General features: G+C 50.9%; 1 protein-coding gene across 6 annotated transcripts in view; it reads right to left on the bottom strand.

The window, feature by feature from the left end:
• ACTR3B (actin related protein 3B) overlaps positions 1-24687 on the bottom strand; it is a 238026-nt gene that overhangs the window by 117062 nt on the left and 96277 nt on the right. The window contains exon 11 of one of the 6 annotated variants that reach the window (XM_073887531.1): positions 19913-21356. The exons of the other annotated variants lie outside the window; for them this stretch is intronic. Within the exon in view, the coding sequence (XP_073743632.1) occupies positions 21336-21356 (21 nt within the window). The 3' untranslated portion in view covers positions 19913-21335. Of the gene's footprint in view, positions 1-19912; positions 21357-24687 lie in introns of those variants that run through there. 6 annotated transcript variants of the gene reach the window in all.

Raw genomic sequence — 24687 nt, 5'->3', positions numbered from 1 at the left:
GGGGCTTTTGTTCTCTTGCAGCTTTCCCTGGCTGGGCTTTCCGCATCTCTTCCGCAAATCAGAGCAGAAGAGACCGTTTCCAACCCTCTGCCTCAGAGCAGAGAGACCGCAGTCTGTTCTTCAGGGAGCTCTCCAGGCCACACTGTCTCCGTTTCTGTCCGCGCTGCTATAACCTGCGGCATCCTGGGTTGTGCGCCCCTCCGCAGCGCCCCCAGTCCTGCCTCCAGGCCGGGGCATGTCTCTGCCCTTTGTGCTTCTAAAACCGCCAGCCGCCCCCAGTTCGCACACGCGACCCCGCCGCTCTGGGTTTCCACCCCAGGGGCTGCCCTAAAGTCCTTTCCCCACCGCTACTGGTCTGCGAGTCTGTGCCCCGTCCCTAGCGCAGGAGGCTGTCGCTCACCGGCGGTGTAGGATCCCCACGGCCAGGCTCCCTCCCGCTGCCGTTTATCCTCCGATATCTGCCCGCGGAATCAGGGCTCCCCGCTTGGTACCTTGAAACCAACTGCCTGCGATACTCTGTTTGTAGAGATCCAGATCTTCTTACATCCCAGGCTGGTTTTGTGGGTGCTCAGAGTGGTCTGGTAGATACCCAGCTCAATTCCAGGGACCAGTTGGAATAGGGTCCCCTACTTCTCTGCCATCTTTCCTAGTCTCTCTCAAGCCAGTTTTTAAAAAAAAATCAGAAATTGGCTTTCCCACAGTTCTGGAAGCTGGAAGTCCAAGATCAAGGAGCTGGCCAGTTTGGTTTCTAGGGAGAGCTGTCCTCCTGGTTTTCAGACATCCACCCCCTCGCTCTGTCCTCACAGGGGATGGAGAGCCAGCGAGCTCCTGTCTCTTCTCATTAGCCCACTAATCCTGTCAGATCAGGGCACCACCTTTTTTTATCTGATTTATCCTTAATTGCTTCTATAAAAGCCCTGTCTCCAAACAGTCACCACATGGGGGCAAATTCTAGTCAACACATGAATTTGGGAAGAACACAATTCAGTACACAGCAAGTGCTTATTAAAAACACAGATTGCTGGGACCCATCCTGGGCCTGCTGAATCGGAGCCTCTAGAGATGGGACCCGGGAAGGTGAATTCTTAACAAGCCTCTTCTGCCTGAGCCCCTTCCTGCGTGTTGCAGGCGGGCTGCCCCGTCCCCCTCGTGATGTCTCCTCATGCCCTTTGTGAGCACTGAATTACCGAAGGGGCCCTTGGAAGACCCCAACGCACCAGCAGCACATGTGTGTTGGTGCACCTGCTCTGCTCCCTCTTCCAACCTGGGCCTCCTCAGGCTGCTGCCGGGGAGCCCCTGTGGGCTTCAGAATAAGTCACAGGGAGCTTTCAGAGACCCCCTAGTTTCAGAGGAGAAATATGGGAAGAAATCAAAAAGCTCCGGGACAGTAGAAGGCAGGGCCAGCCTGCAGACCCCCATCACCCCTACGACCTCCAAAACTCTGCCGTACTTACTGTTTTTTTCTCACTTTGAATCATTTCGGTCAGACTTTAGGAATTCACCCACCTTAGGTCCTTTGTGCAGGTAAGGAAACAGACTAAGAGATTCTGGTTTAAAATCAATATGCCATTTGCCACAAAGTCTCTAGCAGCAAAATTCAGACTGAAATGAGAGAGTGGTATTTCCAGAATGGAAATACATAGGAAATTCCAAGGTTTAGTCAATTACACAGTTTGTGAATTGAGTGATCAGGGGTGGGGACGCGAAAACGTGACCGTTGAGTGGTTTCTTACAAAACCGAAGGTACTCGTCACACAGTCCAGGAATCGTGCTCCGCATCACGTTTGGTCACCAGCTGCTGCTGATCAGATGTGCTGCTACGTGTTCCTGCAGGCTCAGCTCATACCCTGGGGAGATGAGGCCCCTCCACTGGCCTGAGAATCAGGAGAGCCCGACCCTCCAGAAACACAAAGAAGCCGGGCCGGCTGCTCTCTACACCTCCCTCCATCTCTTGCCTCCGTCGTCCTCAGCAAATGGCCAGGTTCGGCAGTGTGCACAGACCTCCAGCCTGGAGCAGGTCCCGCCTGGTGTACGCACACACGCACACATGCTCACACACCAACTCTTACACACACAAACTCACGAACAGAAGCACACACACACGTCCCTCTGGGAGTTAAACTTGCTGAAGGTGAATACCAAGTGCTCTGGGAGAAGCAAGATCTTTTTTTTTTTTTTTTAAGATTTTATTTATTTATTTGAGACAGAGAGAATGAGAGAGAGAGAGAGAGAGTGCACATGAGAGGGGGGAGGGTCAGAGGGAGAAGCAGACTCCCTGCTGAGCAGGGAGCCCGATGCGGGGCTTGATCCCAGGACTCCAGGATCATGACCTGAGCCGAAGGCAGTCGCTTAACCAACTGAGCCACCCAGGTGCCCGAAGCAAGATCTTTAAAGAGAAACTCCAAGAAACTCCTAGAAAGGGTTTTCCACTCCCCACCCCCACAAACACCCCCACACAAAATGGTGTTTGAAGATTAGAGAAAGGGGTAACATAAGCTGAATTTATAGTGAAAATACAGTCAGACTGGCTCCCCCACGGCAACCAGCCTCCTGCCCCCACGCTTTGCAGCCAGCAAGGGAAGCCCCCACACCCTCCTCCTCCTCCTCTGTCCCCAGAAACCTCTGCACGGGGAGGGCTTCTCAGCTTGTGCTGGCCTCCCTCACCGACTGACTCACAGATGGGGAGCTGCCCCCCACTAGCATGAGCAGCCTCCCCCCTTCCAGGGCCCCAGGGAGCAGGCCCACACGCAGCTACGGCCTGTTCCGGTGGCAGCCCCGGCTGAGCTTACCAGACCGTACGGTGGATGTAATTTTCAGTCAGTGTGCTCCGTCCCAAAGACATTTTTCACTGACGGTATATTTCAGTCAAGGCGTGGTCACCGATTAGTATATTAGTGCTATGGATCTAAATCAGTTGCTGTGTGTCTGGGTGAGGTGGTGATATGTCAGGCTCAATAGGTACTCTATCTGGTTCAGTGGGTGAAATATGTGAGTCAGCTTGATGAATCTGGTTTAGCAGGTGATCTACTTCTATTTCCAGCCAGTAATTATGTTTTAATGCGTGATATATCCTTTTCTGGATGAGGTGTATTAAATCCCCGATAACCGTGTATTTATTTCGCCATGTTATGTATGCACACAGCCATTAATATACATTTCAATGTTTAATGCATCCACTCTGCCAGGCCATAGATCCCTGACTCTTTCTGAAGTTTAGAACTCAATGGCACCTCATAAAACGCCACTTCATTAAGAATCAACAGGGATAACCCAACCAGAAAAATTTTTTATTGATGAAGATTGAGCAGAGAGATATCAAGTTCACTTATCACTTCTCACGGGGGAACAAGACAATGAAATCTTTATTGGAAAATTCTGTGTGTCAGGAACGCACTCCATCTTGTCAGGGGCAGTGCGGCCAGGAAAATATACAGCCCGATGTGAGTGCGCCGCGGGAAGAAGCCCTACCCGAATGCCATCTCAGCAGTTTCCAGGGCCTTTGTGGCAAATGGCTTTGACGTTTTCTTTCCTGAGTGGCTTCTCTTCGTCAGGAAGTCTCTCATCGCAACCCCTCTGGAAGCCCTTGAGAGCTCGGAGGGCCGGACCCCCAGCACGCACCGCTCCCCTGTCACTGGCCCGCTCCCCGGAAGCCAGGGTGAGCCCTTGCAGCTGGGGCCACTCTGCCACCAGGACCAGTCCTGGCCGGCCTCCCAGCATCGGGGGCAGCAGGTCCCCTCCCTGAAGGGGGACAGGGTGGCCATCTCCACGCCCCCCACCAGGTGCACACACCATCAGTGCCTCTCAGGGGGCTCCCTCCAGGAAGTTCTCCAGCAATCCCACTTCCTTGACCTACATAGTCTATGAATACTCTGTTGGGGTTAGGATTTAGGTCAAGGTCAAGCAAACTCCTGGTGGGTGAGGCAAGTTTAAGCACCCCAATTCCCCTTCCTGAGCATTTTCCCAGGATTCTATGTAGCTTTAGAATCATAATCTTTAATAGCTGAGCAATATCTCAACCATCGTCAATCAGAGGAGCTAGATTTTGCTGGAATTACAATCAGTTTCAAACTCTCTCGATGAGGTTTACTTTGTGCTGCGGGTCTGGAGTCTGCAGGTGGCTGTCCCCAATGGATGGCCCACTCATGCCCAGCATGGCCCAGGGGGTGACGTCAGGGTCGCTGCAGAGCGGGACGAGCACGTGGAGAACCAGCAGCTTTTACCTGCTCCCCCAAGTGACACACGCCCCTTCTGCTCCCAGACCAGTGGCGGGAGTCAGTCACGGCCAGTAAACATCTTCCACATGTCCAGGAAGGGAGGAAGCATAGGAAGTACCGTGAGCCCTGACAGTAGGGAAGCTACGTTGAATTTACCGAAAGTGAATTATTCACTCTCATTGCTGACCTTTATTTCCAAGAGCCAGACTTCTGTGAATCAAACTCCCCAGTCCCTATAGGGGCTCTCAGTTACTGAAATCGTTGATCTCAAACACGGATGATCATCAGAGCCACTGGGGGTGAAATGCAGCAGGTCTTGGGTGGAATCTAGGAATCAGCATTTTTGAAGGTTCGGGTGATTCTGTTAACCAGCCAGGTTGGGGTCTGTGACTTAAGTCACAGGTAATTTTCAAGGCAATGGTGACTGATGGCCCCAATTTCCAATGATCTGTGGCAGGGGTTCCAAGCTCAGGGCTGTGGGTCCTCGCTGAGAGTGTGGAGAATAATTACAAGGCACCCACAAATCTGTACTAACCAAGCACTGGTTGAACACTGAATAACTAGTACTGACTGTGCACCCAATTTGGGGGGAAATGTGATGCTGTTGTGATTCATAAAATAGAGATGCACTCAATACATTCCCAAAGACTGTATATTTCTGGTTTTATGAGTTGTCTCAAGGTAGAGTATGTCAGTCAGGGCCCCAGAAGGAAATGAATGGTACATTCAGAGGACGTGACTGGAGAGTTTAATGAAAAGACCATTAATTCACGGAAATCAAGAGTGTAGACTGGAGTCATTTCTTCACTAAACGTTTCATAGAATTCAATAGTAGTGCCATCTGGGTCTGGGGCTGTCTTTGCTGGAAAGTTCTAATATTAACTTTCACTGCTTTAATAGTAGGTAATGCATTGTGTTCTGTGTATCCTTTTGTCAGTTTTGCTGAGTTGCCATTCCTTCTAGGAACTCATTATGTTTCATGTATATATATTCAAGTGTGTTGGCATGAAGTTTCTCTCATCATTAATTAGAACATCAGCTGTAGATAGTTTAAACATTCTCTTGATCGGGTTGGGAAAGTACTTTTATTAATACTCACTCACTGGAAGTTCTTGTCAGAAACAGACACTGGATTTTGTCAGATGCTCTCTCTGCATCTGTTGAGATCATCGTATGGTTTTTCTTTTGTAATTTGTTAACACGGTGGATTATGCCAATTTTTGAATGTCAGATCAACCTCACATTCCTGGGATAAATCCTTCTTGGCCATGATGCATTTATACACACACACGTACACACACACGTACACATTATATACATATATATGTGCATATTTTTGTAAAGATTTACTTATTTATTTGAGAGAGAAAGAGAGTGGAGGGAGGGGCAGAGGGGTAGAATCTTCGAGCAGACTCCCTGCTGAGTATAGAGACCGATGCAGGGCTCAATCCTGCAGCTCACACGATCATGACCTGAGCAAAAACCAAGAGTTGGACACTTAACCAACCGAGCCACCTAGGTGCTCCAATCTGTATGTATTCTTTTAAGTAGGCTCCAGGGGCAGCATGGAGCCCAACTCAGGGCCGAAACTCACAAGCCTGAGATTAAGACCTGAGCTGAGATCAAGGGTTGAACACCTAACCCACGGAGCCATCCAGACCCTTCTATATTTATATATATTTTTAGATTCAAGTTGCTAAAATTTTGTTAAGAATATGTGCCTCTAAGCTCAGGGTGGATAGTGATCTGTGGTTTTATCCTCTTGTACTGTCTTTTTTCTGGTGCAGGTATCAATGTAACGCTGGCCTTAGGGAACAAATTGGAGAGTATTCTCTCCTCTTTAGTTTTCTGGAAGTTTGCACAGAATTGATAGTATGTCTTCCTTAAATTTTGGTAGAATTCACCAGTAAAGCTGTAGTTTTCTTTATGAAAAGGTTTTTCATTATAAATTCATTTTTCTCATAGATGTAGGAACACTAAGCATATCTGTTCCTCCCTGCATGGGTTTGACTGGTTGTCTTTCAAGGGATTTGCTTGTTTTATCTAAGTTGTAGAATACTTTGGCATAAACTATTCATAATATTCTCTTATCCCTTTAATGTGTGCTGAAACTGTTGGCCATTTCGGACTTGCTCCTGATGCTGGTACTCACGGCCTCAGCTCCTCAGTTCCCACCCAGTCTTGCTAGAGATTTGTCAGATTGGTTGATCTTCTCCAAGAACCAACTTTTGGTGTCATTGATTTTTTTCTGTTGTTTATCTGCCGTCCAGTTCATTGATTTCTGTTCTTTATTGTCCCCTTTCTTCTGCTTAATTTGAGATTCGTTGGTTCCTTGTTTACTCGTTCTCATGCTAGGGAAAACCACCGAGGAAAATGTGATTCTGCATTACGCTGTTTGCCCCTTGCATAGGGCTCATTCATGACACTGCAACGTGTGAGGCAGCGGGACAGAATCAACTCCCCCCAAGGGAACAAAGTCTCCTTTAAGGTCAAATGGAATACGTCGTGTGTCTGGTCACTACCACATGCAGCCTCCGTCCTCAGAGAACTTGTCTTCATTGCTCACCTGTAACCTTAAATCAAGATTAACTCTAGATACCCTTAAATGTCTGCTATAGGAAGTCGGATGTTAGAATATGTTTGTTACAGAAAGCCCCGCTTATTCTCTTAAAGTTATGGACAATGTTTGCCATAGATAATTGAATTCACTTGCCAACTTGTTATAATTAACCCAGTAACTTTGACCTGACCTCTTAGGGAGTAAAACCACCTCTATATAGGCTGAGTAAATCCTCTTGCTAGCTTACAAAAATATCTCAGGTTACAGATCTAGATCTTTCTTTTTGCCAACCAAATCTAACTAAAGTTAAAACGGAAGTTTGAGGGGGCGCCTGGGGGGCTCAGTCAATTGAGCATCTCACTCTTGGTTTCGGCTCAGGTCATGATCTCAGGGTTATTGGATCAAGCCCCGCGGTGGGCCCTGTGCTCAGCGGGGAGTATGCTTGGGATTCTCTCTCTCCTTCTGCCCCTCCCCCCACTCTTGCACTCTCTTACTTGTTCTCGCTCTCTTTTAAGCTTTTATTTATTTATTTGAGAGAGAGAGGGTGAGCACGAGCAGGGGGAGAGGCAGAGGGAGAGAGAAAGGGAGAAGCAGGCTCCCCCGCTGAGCAGGGGGCCCCTGGGATCATGACCCGAGCTGAAGGCAGATGTTTAACCGCCTGAGCCACCCGGGTGCACCAAAATAAATCTTTAAAAAGGAAGAAGAAGCTCTAGTGCCAAGAAACTACAAAGGGTTTCCTCTTTGCCATTAAATTTGACATGATCCATAACTATGAGCAAGGGAAATCGGGCAGGCTTTACCACCCCCAAGAGGGCAAGGGAGCCTCGGGAGAGGAAGACTCGCCACCAAGATCATCCACATCTTTCCGGCAAAGCTGGCAGACCTATAAATCTAAAGGAAGCTGCATATGTATTTCTTTATCCTTTCAGTTCCTAGGGAACATCTTAAACTCAAAGTCATTGAGCATTTATAATGAGCCAGGCACTGCTGGACACGTAAACTCTCTTAGTTCTCAAACAATATTATGAAATGGATATTATGACCTGATTTGACAGGGGAAGGAAGAGAGGTATAGAGGAGGTGAAGTAACTTGCCAAAGATCTCTTGACTAGTAAGAAAAGAGCTGGAATCAGATCCCAGTCCTGTTCCAGAGTTTGAACTCTTGGCCCCCACACTGTGGATTATATATTTTCAGTCACTTAGCATATGTTATAATTATATATAATTGTCGAAAATACTATATTGAGGACCATTTTCTTTTACCACACACAAAAATAAATTCAAAATGCATTAAAGACCTAAATGTGAGACCTGAAACCATCAAAAGTCCTAGAAGAGAGCACAGTCAGTAATTTCTCTGACATCGACTGTAGCAACATTTTTCTAGATCTGTCTCCTGAGACAAGGGAAACAAAAGTGAAAATAAACTACTGGGACTGCATCAAAATAAAAAGCTTCTGCACAGCGAGGGAAACAGTCATCAAAACTAAAAGACAAATGATGTATCTGATAAGAGGTTGGTATCCAAAATATATAAAGAACATACACAACTTGACACCCAAAAATAAAATGATGTAATTAAAAAATGGGCAGAAGATATGAACAGACACTTCTCCAAAGAAGACATCCAGATGGCCAACAGACATATGAAAAGATGTTCAACATCACTCATCATCAGGGAAATGCAAATCGAACCCACCATGAGATAGCAGCTCACACCTGTCAGAATGGCTAACAACAGCAACACAAGAAACAACATGTGTCGGTGAGGATGTGGAGAAAGGGGAACCCTCCTGCACTGTTGGTGGGACTGCAAACTGGTGCAGCCGCTCTGGAGAACAGTGTGGAGGTTCCTCAAAAAATTAAAAATAGAACTACCCTACAATCCAGCAATCACACTACCGGGTATTTACCCAAAGAATACAAAATATACAAAAATACTAATTCAAAGGGATACATGCACCCCAATGTTTACTGCAGCATTGTTTACAATAGCTAAATTATGGAAGTAGCCCAAGTGTCCATTGATTGATGAATAGGTAAAGAAGATGTGGTATATATATACATATAACAGAATATTATTCAGCCATAAAAAAGAATGAAATCTTGCCATTTGCAACGATGTGAATGGAGCTACAGAGTATAATACTAAGTGAAGTCAGTCAGTCAGAGAAAGACAAATACCATATGATTTCACCCATGTGTGGAATTTAAGAAACAAGGGAACAAAGGAAAAAAGGGAGAGAGACAAACTAAGAAACAGACTCTTCACTACAGAGAACAAACTGCTGGTTATCAGAGGGGAGGTGGGTGGGGCTTGGGGGAAACAGGTGATGGGGATGAAGGAGGGCACCTGTTGTGATGAGCACCAGGTGATGAATAGAAGTGCTGAATCACTATATGGTACACCTGAACTAATATCATACTGTATGTTAACTACACTGGAATTAAAATAAAAGCTTACAAAAAAGAAAATACTATAGTGACAAAAAGATACAGAGGGATACATCTATGACTGCCTCATCTGCCCTGACCATGGGACCATCTGTTGTAACGTGTGGGTTTCCAGGAACACATCTCCACGTGAAACAGGAACGGACTGGATATGCGTCTCAGTCCTACCGCCAGGCTGCAGGAAAGGACCAGCCAGAGGTCTCAGCGACCTCGGATTTCTTGTTACAGCGACAGACCGTAGCAACGTGGGGCCGTTAGAACAGCCCTATGTTGGCTGGCGTAGCACACGGCAATTGAAATAAAGAGTAACCGAGGCAAACTGACAGTCAGGCCGATTTACAAAGGTTGCCTGCCCTGTTTGTCATAATACCAACCTCCTAAAGTCAGTGCTGCTCACGGTCTGTCACCCTGGCTAACTCCCCGCCCCCCGCCAACGTCCTGAGGGGCACAGGTGACAGGTAGGAGTGGTGGAGAAGGAAGGGAAGAGAGGCGGGGCAGCCCTGGGGGTGGTGAGCCAGCGCAGGGCCTGACATGGGAAAGTCAGCTGCTGAGAGGCTCCCGGCACATTTTATTGCATTCATAATGGGCCAGAACCCCACTCTTTGGGGTGTGATTGCTCCCCCAAAGTGATGGTATCCGTGAGCTACCTTATCGGAATGAAGGTTCACGCCTCACTTGAACAGAACCTCCTAGAATACAGAGGCACCTGAAGGCAGGCCCCACATCCCATGTGAGACACACTGTGGGTGCCCCACAGCCGACCCCGAGCAGAGGGCAGCATGGGCAGTGCCCGGCCACCCAGCACTGGTCCAGGGGCTCAGGAAGCCCTCGGCCTTCCTTACCACGCCACCACAAACCCCTCAACTCTCCTTCCATCCCCTTGACGGGCCGGCCCAGATTCTCCGACGCCCCCTTCACCCCCCAAGAGGGTGGGCATGGCTCTCCCGGGGCTCCCCCCAGCCTTCCTACAGGAGCACACCTGGGCTGTGCCCTGGCCTCCCCTGAGCACCTGCTCTCCTAGCCTGCACCTGCTCTCCCCCCTGCACCTGCTCTCTTCTCCACCCCCACCCCTCCGCCAGCCTGCACCTGCTCTCTTCTCCACCCCCACCCCTCCGCCAGCCTGCACCTGCTCTCTTCTCCACCCCCACCCCTCCGCCAGCCTGCACCTGCTCTCTTCTCCACCCCCACCCCTCCGCCAGCCTGCACCTGCTCTCTTCTCCACCCCCACCCCTCCGCCAGCCTGCACCTGCTCTCTTCTCCACCCCCACCCCTCCGCCAGCCTGCACCTGCTCTCTTCTCCACCCCCACCCCTCCGCCAGCCTGCACCTGCTCTCCCCCCACCCCCATCCCTCCGCCAGCCTGCACCTGCAGTGTCCGAGAGCCTCACTCAGCTGCCTAGGACAGACCCCCACCACCAGGAGCCGCTCACACCTTCTCCACCCCCCCATGCCCACCCACTTGCTGGTCCCCTGCACCCCCACCAGCTCTGCTTCCCCAATCACATCTGTCCCTCCTCAAGAGACAAGTGAACACAGTGACCAAGCGTCACAGAGCCTCGTGGCCGTTTTCGGGGACACGAGGTAACGAAGGCAGGAGGGGGGCAGCAGAGAAGACACCACGCAGGGGCTTTAGGGCACGCTCTGAAGCCACCTAATGAGACGCTGCCTGGTGAAACAGGGCCCACAGCAGGCAGCTGCAGGCAGGCACAGGATCATCTTTCATTTCGTTTCAACATGCTTCATGGTCAGAGAGGGAAACTACAGACTGACGAGAAGCTTTGCCCTGTTAAACTTAGAGATCCCCAACAGAAAACTCTAGAAGCATATATTCTACGAGGGAGCTGCCAAGTTGTCTTGTTTGAGAGCCGGTCAAGTGGATCCACGGTCTGGTCAGAAACTCAGACACCAGGGGCTTCTCTGATGAGGCAGGGGGTCCCCAGTGTCCCAGGGCAGCGGCGACAGGGAGTCTGGAGGAGAGAGCCAAGTACACAGTTGATTTAATCCCGTGCATGGCTCGGGGTTCTCCAGGGGTGCCCGTCTGGTTCCTACAGACCCAATCCTAAATAACTCCTCCTGAAAAACACCTTCAAACTGGGGCCCCACCCTAGAAAGTGTGGACGGGTCACTTAATTTTTTTAAAAAACAGTCCAGATAACACTGCCAGATGGTTTCCAAAATGAAGAAAGCCAATCTGCAAACCTCTTCCTAAAGCCAGGCGCGCCCCCCCTCCCCGTGCACCAGCTGCCCGCACCCCTGCGGCAGAGTCGTCCAGGAGAGCCAGCCTCGCAGCGCCCACACGGGCCCCCTGCAGGAGGAAGCACCTGTTACAATGGCGATAATCCAACGTATTCTACTTTTTGCCCCCAGAAGGGATGCCATGAACTGGGCTTGACCGAGCCGGTTTTTTTATTTAGGAAAGTACACATAGAGTGACCCGAATTGTGCTGCGGGACGGGCGTTGAGCAGGGAGCCTTGGGCTCTGAGAGAAACCAGGGTCCAGGGAGTGTGCAGCCCGCGAGGAACCAGCCCAGCCGACGTCCTGATCTTGGCCTGCAGAGCCGCCAGACCATAAACCACCCAGTCAACAGAAGATTTTTATGGCAACCCTAGCAAACTAATACACCGGCATACAGTAGGTCCTCAATAAAATTTGAAGACTAAGTAAATAACAGTAGCTACTTGGAAAACCCCCAAAATGAACAACAGCCCACAGACTTCTTCTGTCATCCTTTCTCCTTCTTCCAGGAACAAGTCAGAGCTGACCAGTGTCCTTAAGCAAGGTGCACCCAAAGGCCGAGCATATTGCTAGAAGGCAGGCCCCTCAACACCAGCTTATCTCCTGATGACCGTCCCTTTGGAAGGAAGCCCCACGTGTTCTTTCTGCTATGCGCAGATTAGAGAGGAAAGCAACCTGTAACTGGATTTCTCAGGGATGGACAATTTCTGCCCTGAGAAAAGTAGCAGATGAGGCAGAAAGACATGACAACAACACAGAAAATGGAGAAAACCCCTATTTGCTATTGCTGGCAGGTGGCTGGGCTTCTGTCTGCCCACAGCCTGTGAGGAAGCCCTCTGGGCTCGCTCCCTGTGTCTCCGTGTGCGCCGCCCCCCTGGGGCACGGTGCTGCTCAGATAACTGTGGGTCCCCGCCTGGAGGCCGGCCCCAGAAGCAGAGCAAGCCAGAAACTGTGTGAGCCTTGCCCTTGACAGAGCATCAAGAGCATTCCAAACCCCTTAACCAGGTTCTACGATCTCGTTCTCATTGTGATTAAAGGAAGCCAACGTGTGATCCAGTCCAGAGAGTAGAGGCAGCCCCAAATACAGCACACCCCGGGACCAACGGCACCTGACTGATGCACACCCGGTAATTAATGGCTTTACAGGCCTGCCTGAGAGTCTGCGGATACCGTGCAGAGTCCTGTGACACACACCAAGGGGTTGGTGGCATTGAAGGAGAGAGAAATTTGTTCAAAGGAGATGGAATCCCAGTTGTATCTACAAATCGGCAGAGGGGGAGATCTGGCATGCCCAGCCGTCAGTGGATGCCTCATCCCCAGCCCCCACGCCGTTCATGCACTGTGCTCACGATTATGGGGTGTTTTTTTTAAAAGATTTTATTTATTTATTTGACAGAGAGAGACACAGCGAGAGCAGGAACACAAGCAGGGGGAGTGGGAGAGGGAGAAGCAGGCTTCCCGCGGAGCAGGGAGTCCGATGCGGGGCTCGATCCCAGGACCCTGGGATCATGACCTGAGCCGAAGGCAGACGCTTAACGACTGAGCCACCCAGGCACCCGATTATGGTCTTTCTTATATAAAAATACGCTCAGGTTCCTCCCCTGCAACAAATGCTCCCATGGCCTCCACTGGCTACAGAGCAGAATCCCCACACCTGAGCTCAGCACTCCACGAGTCCAGCCTGGTCTCCCCACTCCGCCTCGTGCCGAGCCATTCCCAGTCCCACCTCCCTTTGCATCATCCCTCTGACTTTGCCTTTTCACACAAGGCCATCTGGGAGCCTCCTACATCCTTAAAAGTCCCTAAAGTTTCAAGTCAATGTGACCCCCCCCCAGTGATCTTTCCATGCCTGAGGACGTTCCTCCCGCCCCCCGTGTGCTTCGGAGCACACACCTCCGCACCATCGCCGGATCACAGGTCTGTCTCCTTCGTGAAATCTGAAGCTGCTTTGTCGGGACAGCTCCTGGGGAGCCAACTCCGAGAAGGTATTAGCACATGGGGGTTTCTTGGGATTCACCTGCTGGGAAGGGCAGGGAGGGAAGGGGGGCATTAAGCCAGGGGAGAAGTTGGGCTGGGGTGCAATCTGAACAGAGACCTCAGCTGACCCTGGGCTGGGACAAGTCACTGGAGGGGGAGCGAGGGGGAGAAACAGGGACCAGGAAATGGGCATGGCCTGGGGGGGTTCCCACAGCACAGGCATTCCTGTGGGGGCTTCAGCCAAGAGCTGCCTGTCAAGGTGAGTCCTTCATTACTGGGGGTGGGGGGAGGTTAGGTGGCACAGCCCTGAATGCACGTTCCGACATCCACCTGTTACTAGCCACAAGAGCATTGAAAATGGCCTCTCACAAATACAGGTTCGTTGCCTTGAATTAAATATCTTACAAGTAGGGGATCTCCTCATCTCTCATTATCTTTAGGAAAATAGAACATTCCTCTGCCAGGCTGGGTGCCGTGTGGCTGGTAATGAGCTCTGCAGACCTCTTACCTCCAAATGCCGAGCGCAAGGAATAGGGTTTCCTCGGCTGCCCGCCGCCCCTAGCTCTGGAGCCTGCTGGGCAGTGAAGAACATTCCAATTTTTCCAGATCTCCAAGGGTAAGACTGCGCCACCCAGGGGCATAAATCAAGCACTACTGCATATATTTCCGAAGCCACGACTCTGTGCCTAAGATGGGTGCATGACAGACAAGTCCCAAGAACATCCCACCAACTTTGCTGCTCTTCGTATTGAAAGCCTGATGCAGGTTGTATGTTCTTTGAGACAACTTCAGTTAGTCTGCTGGTGAAGCTCAGACGCCGGCGGAGGCGACATGATAGAGACACAAGGGACGGGAGGGCATACTTGGTCTCAGACCCTGCAGAGTGTAAATGTGCGGACACTGAGCTTGCAAAGCCATAAAGTGAGGTAAGCAGCTGACGGTTGGGGCTGCTGATGGATGGGGGAGGGGGGTCCTGGCCACTGTCAGTACTCGACGCTCTGTCTGTCCGTCTGTCTGCTGTTCCACCTGCCACGCTTGGTGTCCAGCACGGTGTGCCTGTCATGTGGCCCGAAAGCAGTCTCCTTGGAGCCCCCAGCCCCTGCCTCTCCAAGCTCTGTTCTTGTGGGACACAGGGGTGTGTGTGTGCGCACAGGTGAGCCCGGGGCTGTACGGAGAAAAGAGAAACAGAGCCAACGGGACGCACAACCACGAGGAGCCGCAGTTCAACCCTTGCCAGGCAATCCTTCAGCCGTCAGACTCTTCCTCCACGGCTTGGAAGAGCCGGGCTGCCGCGAGAGGCTCCCGGTGTCCCACCTGCCTCCTCTCCTCCTGGGGACCCTCAGCGAGGGGAGGTTTTGGCCGCAGCAGCAAAGACCTCCACCACCACATGCCCAGAAGCGTGAACGGTCACTGCTGCAGCCCCGACACACACACCAGACTTCCCCGTGGTGTCACCTCTCCATTCCCATCCCAACACTCACCAACAACCAGAAGGCACTGGGGCCATTTTTTAAAAACTTTTGGGGGGGGGTTTAACACACCCATTAAAACCTACAAAGCACAGGAGACTTCCATATGATCCTTGTCATTACAAACCAACTCAGCAAATTCTCAGGGTTCAGGGTGTCATCAATAAATAAGACTGTGCCGTAGTAACGTTTCTAGATGACTCGTTAGGTCTGCTTATGCATTCGCCAACACCTCACGTGAGCCGTGGTAACCTAAACACTTTCTTCAGTTGACACCAAGGCTTCACACCTTCGTCAGCCGTGAGCCCTGATCACACTTCCTCCTCATCACTGGGAACCATCCCCGCGCACACTAACTACAGGGCTGAGCTGGTTTCTTCCGTCTCTACTGTCGAGGATCATCGTCCACAGCTGGAGGGCGGCCTTCGCTTCCCCTCTGATGTGCTAAGAGGCTGACGGGCTGGGCCATCTGACAGGTGTGCATGAGAAACCAGGGTCTGAGAAGGAACTCCGGGACCTCCAGTGGCCTGCCAGCCCTCCTGGGTTCAGGGCCCACCTCCCCGGCATATCCCACCCAGCCAGGGCCCCAGGTCTAAGAGCAGCAGAGAGGAGCAGGGGCCCTGGACCCTTTGCTCTTGCCTCTGGGTTCTTGTTTCCAAAGAGCTGAGAGGGTCTTACGGGCACATTTCTGGAGGAAAACCGTTTGCTCTGCCACCTTAAATCCCATCTGGTTCCTTACCACTCCATGCAATGATAAGACTTTAAAGTAAAGGCAACTTCGATGGCAACTCAGAGGCGACCTCGGCTGGTAGTGGGTGCAGCGCTGTCCAGCTGCACCTGCCCTGCTGCTCGGAGCCTGCCCGGAGCCTGGACGCGCGCCGGCCAAGCAGGCGGGTGGCGGTGTGGGGCGCCCTCTGGCGTCCTCCTCTGGGATAGGCAGCCTGCAAATCGCTTCAAGAGCCAGACCCCCGGCTCACCGGCCACGAACGCTGCAAGGACAGGTGCCACTCGCCTCCCGGAACCAGAATTCGGGAGAACAAAGGGAGGAACGAGAGCGAAGGGCCCATGCCTAGCGTTGGCCCATCCCAGCCCCTTCGCATCCCTGCCGCCTTTTCCTCTCCCTGCAACCGTAACAGCTCCATATACATCCCCTCATTGGGAGACCAAGACACCGAGGGTCAGAGAGTTGAAAAAACACACTGAGGTTCACACAATTAATAAATAGGACGGAGGATTAAAACCCTGGCCTCCAGACTCTCAGGTCAGGGCTTATAAACACGATTATGAACTAATGAGTGGAGGAGAGCAGATGGGAGGCATTGGGGGTTGAACCAAGAGGAGATTCAGCGGTTTGGACAGCATGCATGCGCTGCACCTTGCAGGGTGCTCACTAGTAAGAGGAAAGGAACACACCACCCCATAAGCACTGCCCAAATATTAGATGATGTCGTGTACAAGGAAGGCATTCCATTCAGCGGCGTTACTGTTCATATGTCTGTCTTCACTTGTGAAACAGATGGTTTCATTGTGAAATTATTACCAAAGATTAACCTACCCAATGAATCAATAATTCATTCAATTCTACAACCCCTTACACACACACAACCACACACATCTCCTCCAAAAAAATGACGCAAACCACTGGTGAATATGGTTGCCAGGTTTATTGCCAGGGCATCCAGGTAAATTTGAATTTCAGATGAACAATGAATAATTTTTTAGCATAAGTATATCCCATGTAATGTTTGGAATGTGTCATAAATATTGCATGGGATGTAATGATGCTAAAAAATACTATGTATTATTTATCAGAAATTTCCACTTAACTGGACATCCTGTATTTTATCCGGCAGCCCTATTTGAAAGTTGGCGGGAGACATCTTCAGGGCCCACAGAAGCAGCTGTGGTGTGCGGGGTACGTGAGGAAGAGAGCTGGAGCTCCCAGAAGTTGGGAGGTATGCAGAAAGAGAGGTAAGGGGAAACATCAAGGAACACAAACCTCGGGGCCAGCCCAGTTCACGAGTGAGACAGCTACACGGACAAAGGAGCTCATGTGTTACGCCAGGAAAATTAGTACTATGGTGTCCCTTCCGAGCAATAGTCTTTCATATCTGACTACTGTATATTCAGTGGAGGTGGGGAGAAATGACTTTTCTATTAATAAATATTTCACACCTGTTCATATTCAAAATAAGACATTCATTAAGTGCCCTGAATGTAATATAATATTTTACCCTATTGGGAATTGATGGTAATGAATCTTTTATGGATCTACTTCTGCATAAATGGGGCTAAAAATGTACACTTTGTTCGTTATGTCGGACATGGGGAAACTGGTACTGTGTTTCTGTGTTATTCAAATATTGTCTAAATACGTATTACAGATCAGTGCCTCGGGCAGCTTCCTGGCAAACCCACCCCTTAATCCAGATGTGAAGGGTATCTCGTTCAGAGAGTGTTGTTTATGTCTTTGCTGGGGCAAGATGCTGAAGAACATAAATATGGCAGATGGCTGGTGCTGGCTTCCGGGGTCTTCACAGACTTGTCTCCACCCAGTTCCCTTTCCATCACCATCCCTAACTTAAAAATAGTGAGTTTCCAACTTTCATGCATGGAAGGATATGAGCCTATCTCCCACTCATCCACGAAATCATCAAAACACAAACGAGAGGCCAGTCCCCCCACCAATCTTGGTGATGAGGACCAGAATCATTTCATTTGAATAGTGGGGAAAAAAACACAACAGAAACAAACAAAAAAAATGCTTATTCTTAGGGCTTTTCGGGTACAAAAAATAAAATGGGCCTTGTTTATTAAGTGCATGCCGGCCAGCAAGTGCCTAGTCCATGCCTCAGTTTCCAAGTCCAAACCAGGGCATGACAACAGTAATTTGCAGAGTTTGGGGGAAGAATTAGAGGAACTGATTCACAGAAAGTGTTCAGAACATGCCTGGCACTGTACACATTTAAACCAGCCACGGTCATTAACAACAGCTCACGCATGCCCAGAGGGCGTCCAGGGGAGGGTATCTGTGCTAAGGGTAAGCAAAGTTCTGGTGTCTCCCTCTCTTGCAAGCTGACTAGGCAAAGGCCAAGGACCCTCCACCTCCGAGATCGCTGTGCAGTTCAGGGAGAAAGGTCACGGGACGTTTTTGCGAAGTGGCTGAGCATCTGAAATGGTGCAGATCACGGGCTGCTGTGGCCAAAGTCAGCATGCCACCATTTTGGTTTGGTCTGGCAGGTGCCGGCCTTTTTGAAGACTTCAAACACGAATACTGTATTCATTTGTGAGGGCTGTTAACAGAGTACCTCAAACTGAGCAGCTTAAAGACAACAATTCACCACCTCACACTACCGGCGGCTGGAAGTCCGAGATCCAGGTGTGGACAGGGCTTCTGAGGGCTTCGGGGGAGAGGCGGCTGATCCACAGCGTTCCTGGGGGTGTGGAGGCATCACCCACCTCTACCCGCTTGTAACGAGGATGAAGTGGATCTGTGTGTGGACCCGGCGCATTGTAAATGCCACATCAACGTTACCCCTGGTTATTACTGCCGCTGTCCTGGGCTTTTACAAAGTCGAGCACGGACCATTGCAAACCTCAAGGCATTTAATGCAGCTGGTGAGTCAAGCACAAACTCACGGGAAGGTCGGTCAGGTTAAATCCTCAGATGGCAGAAGGCTGTGCACAGAGAGGCATCATAGTCGGCAGCTGATGTAGGATTTGCGCTGAAGGGGAAGGCGTCTGAGGAGGTCAGGAAGCTAGAGGCCACGGTCAGTTACCAATGTTTAAATGGCACGCTTGAGCAAACTGAGATTGAGGGACATTTTTATGAGTCTGGACTTTAGGTACAAAAAAACTCAGTCACTAGCAGCCCACAATCCGAAACAGTCCTGATCTGCGAAGGACGGTGCATCCAAGGCCCACTGCTCGCTTTGTCCAGTTCCCAGAACTGCCCCCCGTGTCCAGGCTCCTGAGTCCTTTGCCACCTGTACAAGCCAACAGCAGCCCCAGCGGTCACCAGCCGCCATCCAAGAGGCCGGCGCGTCCAGGAGCATCGGGTCGGTGCAGAGCCACGGCCCCCTGGTGCCCCGTCGGCACCGACCACAGGGTGAGATGAGCAGGGTGGGTGAGGGCCGCGGGGGACGCAGACCCAGCTCGCTCGCTGCAATTGCCTTTCTCTGCACGCTCTCTAAGGCATTTCAATGACTACTTAGGTTCAAAAAGCAAGCCAGCCAATTCCCCTAGTGCCGGAGATGCGTGCATCCGAGCCTACGGATTTACATTTGCTTCAGACAGACCGCGAATTCCCTTATCTGCCTTTGGCAATAAGCTATTCTTGCAAGGTCTTCATTACTTCCTAATTGTCGGGATTTATTTGCTTCATTTTTCTTGTTAGGAAACATTTAAAAAATTAATCTCCAATCTTGGGCTGCTGTTAATTTAAAAGCTCCTCCTCATTTATTAATGGCATCATTTGTCATTCAATCATCCCCCACAACCGCCACAGCCCCCCCCACACAGCAGCACGCACGAGCACACACCCACCTCCCATGGATTCAAGGTCCTTCCTCTGCTGTCTCCCCTTTCTGGTTAAAAACTCGATTTTCCATCCACCCAGTGAGCGCTGTCTCTGTCGTACCTAGGTGACTGGACGGAGTCGTTCGGTGAAGGTTAGCATCAAAAACTGATGGAGCGGATGATCCCCAGGCTGCCCTGGCTCCAAGCTCACGGTGCCCGTGACCCACTTCCACCGCCCCATCGCCAATGCCACCCAGCCCCCGTCAATGCAGTTTATCAAGTGCAGTAAGCGGTGCAGGTGCCGGGGACTGGTGAAGCCGTCCCTGCCTCAGCCCCTTCCCCAGCTCTGCCCACAGCGAGCCCCCAGCCAGGTGGGTGCCAACTGCTCCATACTTCGGCATCAGAAACCCGCCAATGTTAGTGAAAAATTACTTAGAAGTACTTAATATGAGAACAATCATTGGTTTTATTAGCCAACAGCCATAAAGAGAATCCCGTAAAATCAGAACGGCAAACAGATTTCCTCTCAAGTGCCAACTCTGAACGACTGTGTTCATGGACTCTTCCAGAACATTCTGAGGTCTGTGCGGGGCGGGGAGGGGGGGGCTGGCAGCTCAGGTGTGTCTGTGCTCTGCAGGGAGGGGCTGGCAGCTCAGGTGTGTCTGGGCTCTGCAGAGGGGGGGGGCTGGCAGCTCAGGTGTGTCTGTGCTCTGCAGAGAACAGATCGAATAGGACACGTAGGAGGTACTATTTTAAGAAGCTGGCTCACAGTTGTAGGAATCGGAAAGTGTGAAATTGGGAGGGTTGGCCAGCAGTCTGAAAACTCAGGTAAAAGGTGGCATTGCAGCGTTGAATCTGAAATATGTAGGGCAGGATGCAGCCTGGAAGCTTGGGCAGGAGCTGCTACTGCAGTCTTGAGGCAGGATTTCTTCTTGAGGAACCCTCAGTCTTTGCTCTTAATTAAAGCCATCAGCTGATGAGGGGGCACCTGGTGGCTCAGTCGGTTTCAGCTCTGGTCATGATCTTGGGGTCGTGGGAACGAGCCCCGTGTCAGACTCTACACTGGGCAGGGAGTCTGCTTGGGAGTCTCTCCCTTCCTCTTCCTCTGCCCCTCCCCACGCCCCACTCTCACATGCATGCTTTAAAAAAAAAAAAAAAGCCGCCAAGGGATCAGATGAAGCCCACCCACATTATGGAGGGTAATGCCCTTCACTTAGGTTGTACAGATCTACACAGAGAACTGCGGTTGCTGGAGGGGAGAGGTGCGGAATGGACGAGGAGAGGGGAAGGTGCAGTGTCCCCATTACAGAACGAAGCAGCCGCGGGAATAGGACTCAGCATAGGGAACAGGGTATTGTGATGAAGTCGTTCGGTGACAGACGGGAGCTGCACGTGTGGTGAGACAGCCTGATGGTTAGAGACATCTAATCACTAATGTTGTACGCCTGAAACTGATGTCACATTGTGTGTCAACGATACTCAAATGTTACCATTTTAAAAATAAACAAATAACTATAAAAACCAAAGTCAACTGATATTGTACATGCTAATCACACCTACCGAATACCTTCAAGGTAACATCTAGACTCATGCTGGACCAAACAACTGGGTGCCATCGCCTAGACAAGTGGACACAAAACATCACCCTGACTCTTCCCAGTTTTAGAAAGTGCCCCCTCCTCCAGCCTACACCCATCCCATACCATCTGCACCCTTGAAACAAGGCACCGGCCATGCATTCAACAGGTTGTCCACAGGATCAAGCTGACACTTGATCACAGAATTCAGAAGCCCCGAGGAACTCTGTGATCCAACCATAAAGTTCCCTGAGCGCCCAAGAAGCATCTAGTGAGCATCCGGTTTGCTCCTCTGCTTCTGGCAGGATTCCCGTGTGCCATTTCTGAAGTCCTAGAGTCTCCTCCCCGGCGCCTGACAGGGGGAAGGGAGAGAGGGGTTTAAAGAAAAGGTGGAATTAATATCCAATATGCACTAATAGTTTAATAAGCTGAAATAAATTGATTTTCCATTAAAAGCCAGGAGCCAACAGTCAGACTAAACAGGCCTTCTCCTGATTATGGCCTGTACTCATAGTAATGTATGGATGCAGTAAGACTTAATTGGTTTTGTTGAGACTGCACAGAAGAAAAAAAATCACAGAACCCAATTGCTACCACTAATTAGAATTTCAGAAAGCACCATTGCGGAAACAGATTACCCAATTCCTCAGTCATTTTCCAATCTTCTTGATCCAATTTATGCACCCGGCCTCCCCAGTTCCTCCCCAGCACACCCCTCCATCAGATCCGCACAATGAGGTCACCCTGGTGGGTAGCCGGACTCTGAGCCCTGGCTGACTGACACAGGGCAGCCGGTCGGTGAGCATCTCCCTTTGCTCAGCTTTGTGGCTCCAACTTACAAAAGCTGCCTTAAGTCTCTAACTCCAGGGGCGCCTGGGTGGCTCAGTCGTTAAGCGTCTGCCTTCAGCTCAGGTCATGATCCCAGGGTCCTGGGATCGAGCCCCGCAAGGGGCTCCCCGCTCAGCAGGGAGTCTGCTTCTCCCTCTCCCTCTGCTGCTCCCCCCTGCTTGTGCGTGATCTCTCTCTCAAATAGACTCTCTTCCCCCACAGGGGCCTCCCCAGCCACAGAGCCCATGCAACCACATGCTGTGCTGACCCCTGGAGCCTGACCTGTGGCATCACTCGGGACGTCGAGCAGATGTCTCTGAATCAGAATCGCAAATGTTTAGAATGGTGGCCTTATGTCCCTTTCTTCTGGCCAACAAATGCTCCAAGAATGGTGCTCCTTTACACAGACATTGGCCAAACTTAAGCACCATCGTAAGAGCAGTGACTTTGCAAAGGGCACGCGTTATCCTCACTGCTTCTCCAACATCCCTGCAAGGTAAGCTCCCGGATTCTCATGCTGTCAAGATGGAGACTGAGTACCGGGCCTTCGGTTACACACGGGTCACAATCGCCCACACGGGCCTCATCCTGTGGCTTCAACATGCAGAACCCGGACTCTCTTCCACATGAAGCCAGGAGGATCGGATTCCCTTCCAGCTCCGAGTGGGCAGGGGAGGGGTCAGCGTGAAACCCCCACGCGGCAGGACCGCAAGTGACCAGAAGTGGGCCGAGTGTGCCCCTGGCTTCCTCGGCCTTCCAGTTCAGGCACCTCAACGCCCTCCTGCCCCTCTCTCCCTACCCTCCTGGAGAAAGGCCATTTGTCATTTCTCACTTCAGTCTACAGTCTCAAGCTAATTGCTTCAACAGAACATTTGCATTTTAAGTGAGTTGTTTCTAACTATAAAATTTAAAACTTTGATCTGTTAGACATTCATTCAGAAGTAGGTAGTGTGGACACCTTAAGCATACCCAGGGTTGTGTGGCAATTAGACTCAATAAAGGTGGGGAAAGCTAGTCTGCTTGGGGGGGTGCCAGTGTGGGAGGGGTCAGAATGGTGGGGCACTTCCTCCAGCTCCTTCGTGCCCCCCAGCCCTCTCCTGGTGCACAGGGCCCCCCACATTCCTCCATCACTCTTCCCCAGGCTGGAGAGCAACTCAGCCCTGAAGATGCTACCAGCCACCTCAGCCTCTCTGCTCCTCTGGCCAAGCACCTTGGAGTCAGGCCGAAGCAAGCACCCCGCCCTGTCCCTCTCCAGCCCACCCCATCCCTCCCCACCCTGCCCCAGTTCGGCCTTCTTCCCATCGGCTCCCATGAGAACCTCTCAACCATTAAACCAACAGCCTTTCCGAGTTTAACCAGGGATCCAGCTTTGCCAGAATTATCAAAGCATGTGAGCTTCAGGCTCTCTCTTCCTTCCTCCTCCACTCTACTCTTCTAGGCCCGTTTCCCAAACTTGACTCTGCACACAAATCACCTGGGAGCCTATTAAATGCAGAGTCAGATTCAGTAGTTCTGGGGCAGGACCTGAGAGGTCACATGGCTCACAAATTCCTGGAAGACGTCAATCCTCCAGTCCAAGGAGTGCCCTACGAGTGGCAAGGCTCCAATCTTCTCTGGACAATCATGTGGAGGGCCACCTCTTTTATTCTAGGCCTCACAACCAAGAGCTTTTGGAAAATTGGATCTTCTGATTTCTTTTCCTTTTCATTTTTCAAGATCTCGATGCTGCTGGAGAATTTAAAAGCTGGAGCGCGTACAGGAATGATATTCCCCTAGTTAGTGCACAGCTGGGTCAGTCGGAACAGGTGCCGTCCACCAGCACCGCAGAGGTTGGCGAGGGGCCCTCAACACCAGCCTCCAGTGTGGACTTGCGCGGTAATGGGCTGACCCGTGTCCCCCAAGAAGCTAGGTTGAAGTCCCAACTGCTGGTCCCTAAGAATGGGACCTCGTTTGGAAATGGGGTCTTTGCTGATGAAATTCAGATGTCAGTTAAGATGAGGTCACACTGGAGGAGGGTGAGCCCCTAACCCAGTACAACAGGTGTCCTTACAAGAGGAGAGACGCATGCAGACAGACACACAGAGGGAAGATGGCAGGACTGCAGGGACCCAGACACCAGCCCGGGGACCCCAAGGAGCGCCAGCCCACACCAGAAGCCGGCAGAGGGCACGCGGCCTGGCCGACACCTGATTTCAGACCTCCAGCCTCCAGAGCTGGGAGAACCCGCTCCTGCTGTTCAAAGCCCCCAGACGTGGCAGTTTATTACAGCAGGCCTGACAAACTAATACTAATTGATACAATACTAACTCTAGGGAACAAACTGAGGGTTTCAGAGGGACGGGGGTGGGGGGCTGGGGTAACTGGGGGAGGGGCATTAAGGAGGGCACGTGATGTGATGAGCAAGGGGTGTTATATGCAACTGATGAATCACTGACCTCTACCCCAGAAACTAACGATGTACTATATGTTAATTAACTGATTCTAAGTTAATAAAAAAAGAAATCTTGGGGGCCATCCTAGAATTCTGCCTACTACAGAAGGGATAAAAATCTTTAGTAAATGTTCAGAAAAAAAAGAAAAGAAACTATAAGGCTGAAATGAAGGATTCTTCTCAGTACTTCTATGGCCTCATTCCTACTCTCAGTCGGCTATGTTCACGGGGAGTTAAAAGCCAGCCGTGAGTGCCATCCAGGTAAGTGTTCTATTTCCTTAAGATCAAAGAAAAGAGCTCTGGAAAGTGTCAGTGCCCCTGGAGGCTGACCAGATGGACTCCTGGGGAACAGAGCTGAATGTCAGCACCCCTGAGACCACAGGGCAGGGCGGCCCTGAAGCCCATGGGCTGGGAAGGAGGCTCA

The sequence above is a fragment of the Callorhinus ursinus genome, unplaced genomic scaffold (assembly GCF_003265705.2).
Source record: "Callorhinus ursinus isolate GAN/ISIS: 27379988/994484 unplaced genomic scaffold, GSC_fseal_2.0 scaffold80, whole genome shotgun sequence".
NCBI classification, from domain to species: Eukaryota; Metazoa; Chordata; class Mammalia; order Carnivora; family Otariidae; genus Callorhinus; species Callorhinus ursinus.
Note: the sequence above shows the minus strand (reverse complement) of the source record. Positions and strands in the feature narration are given on the sequence as shown.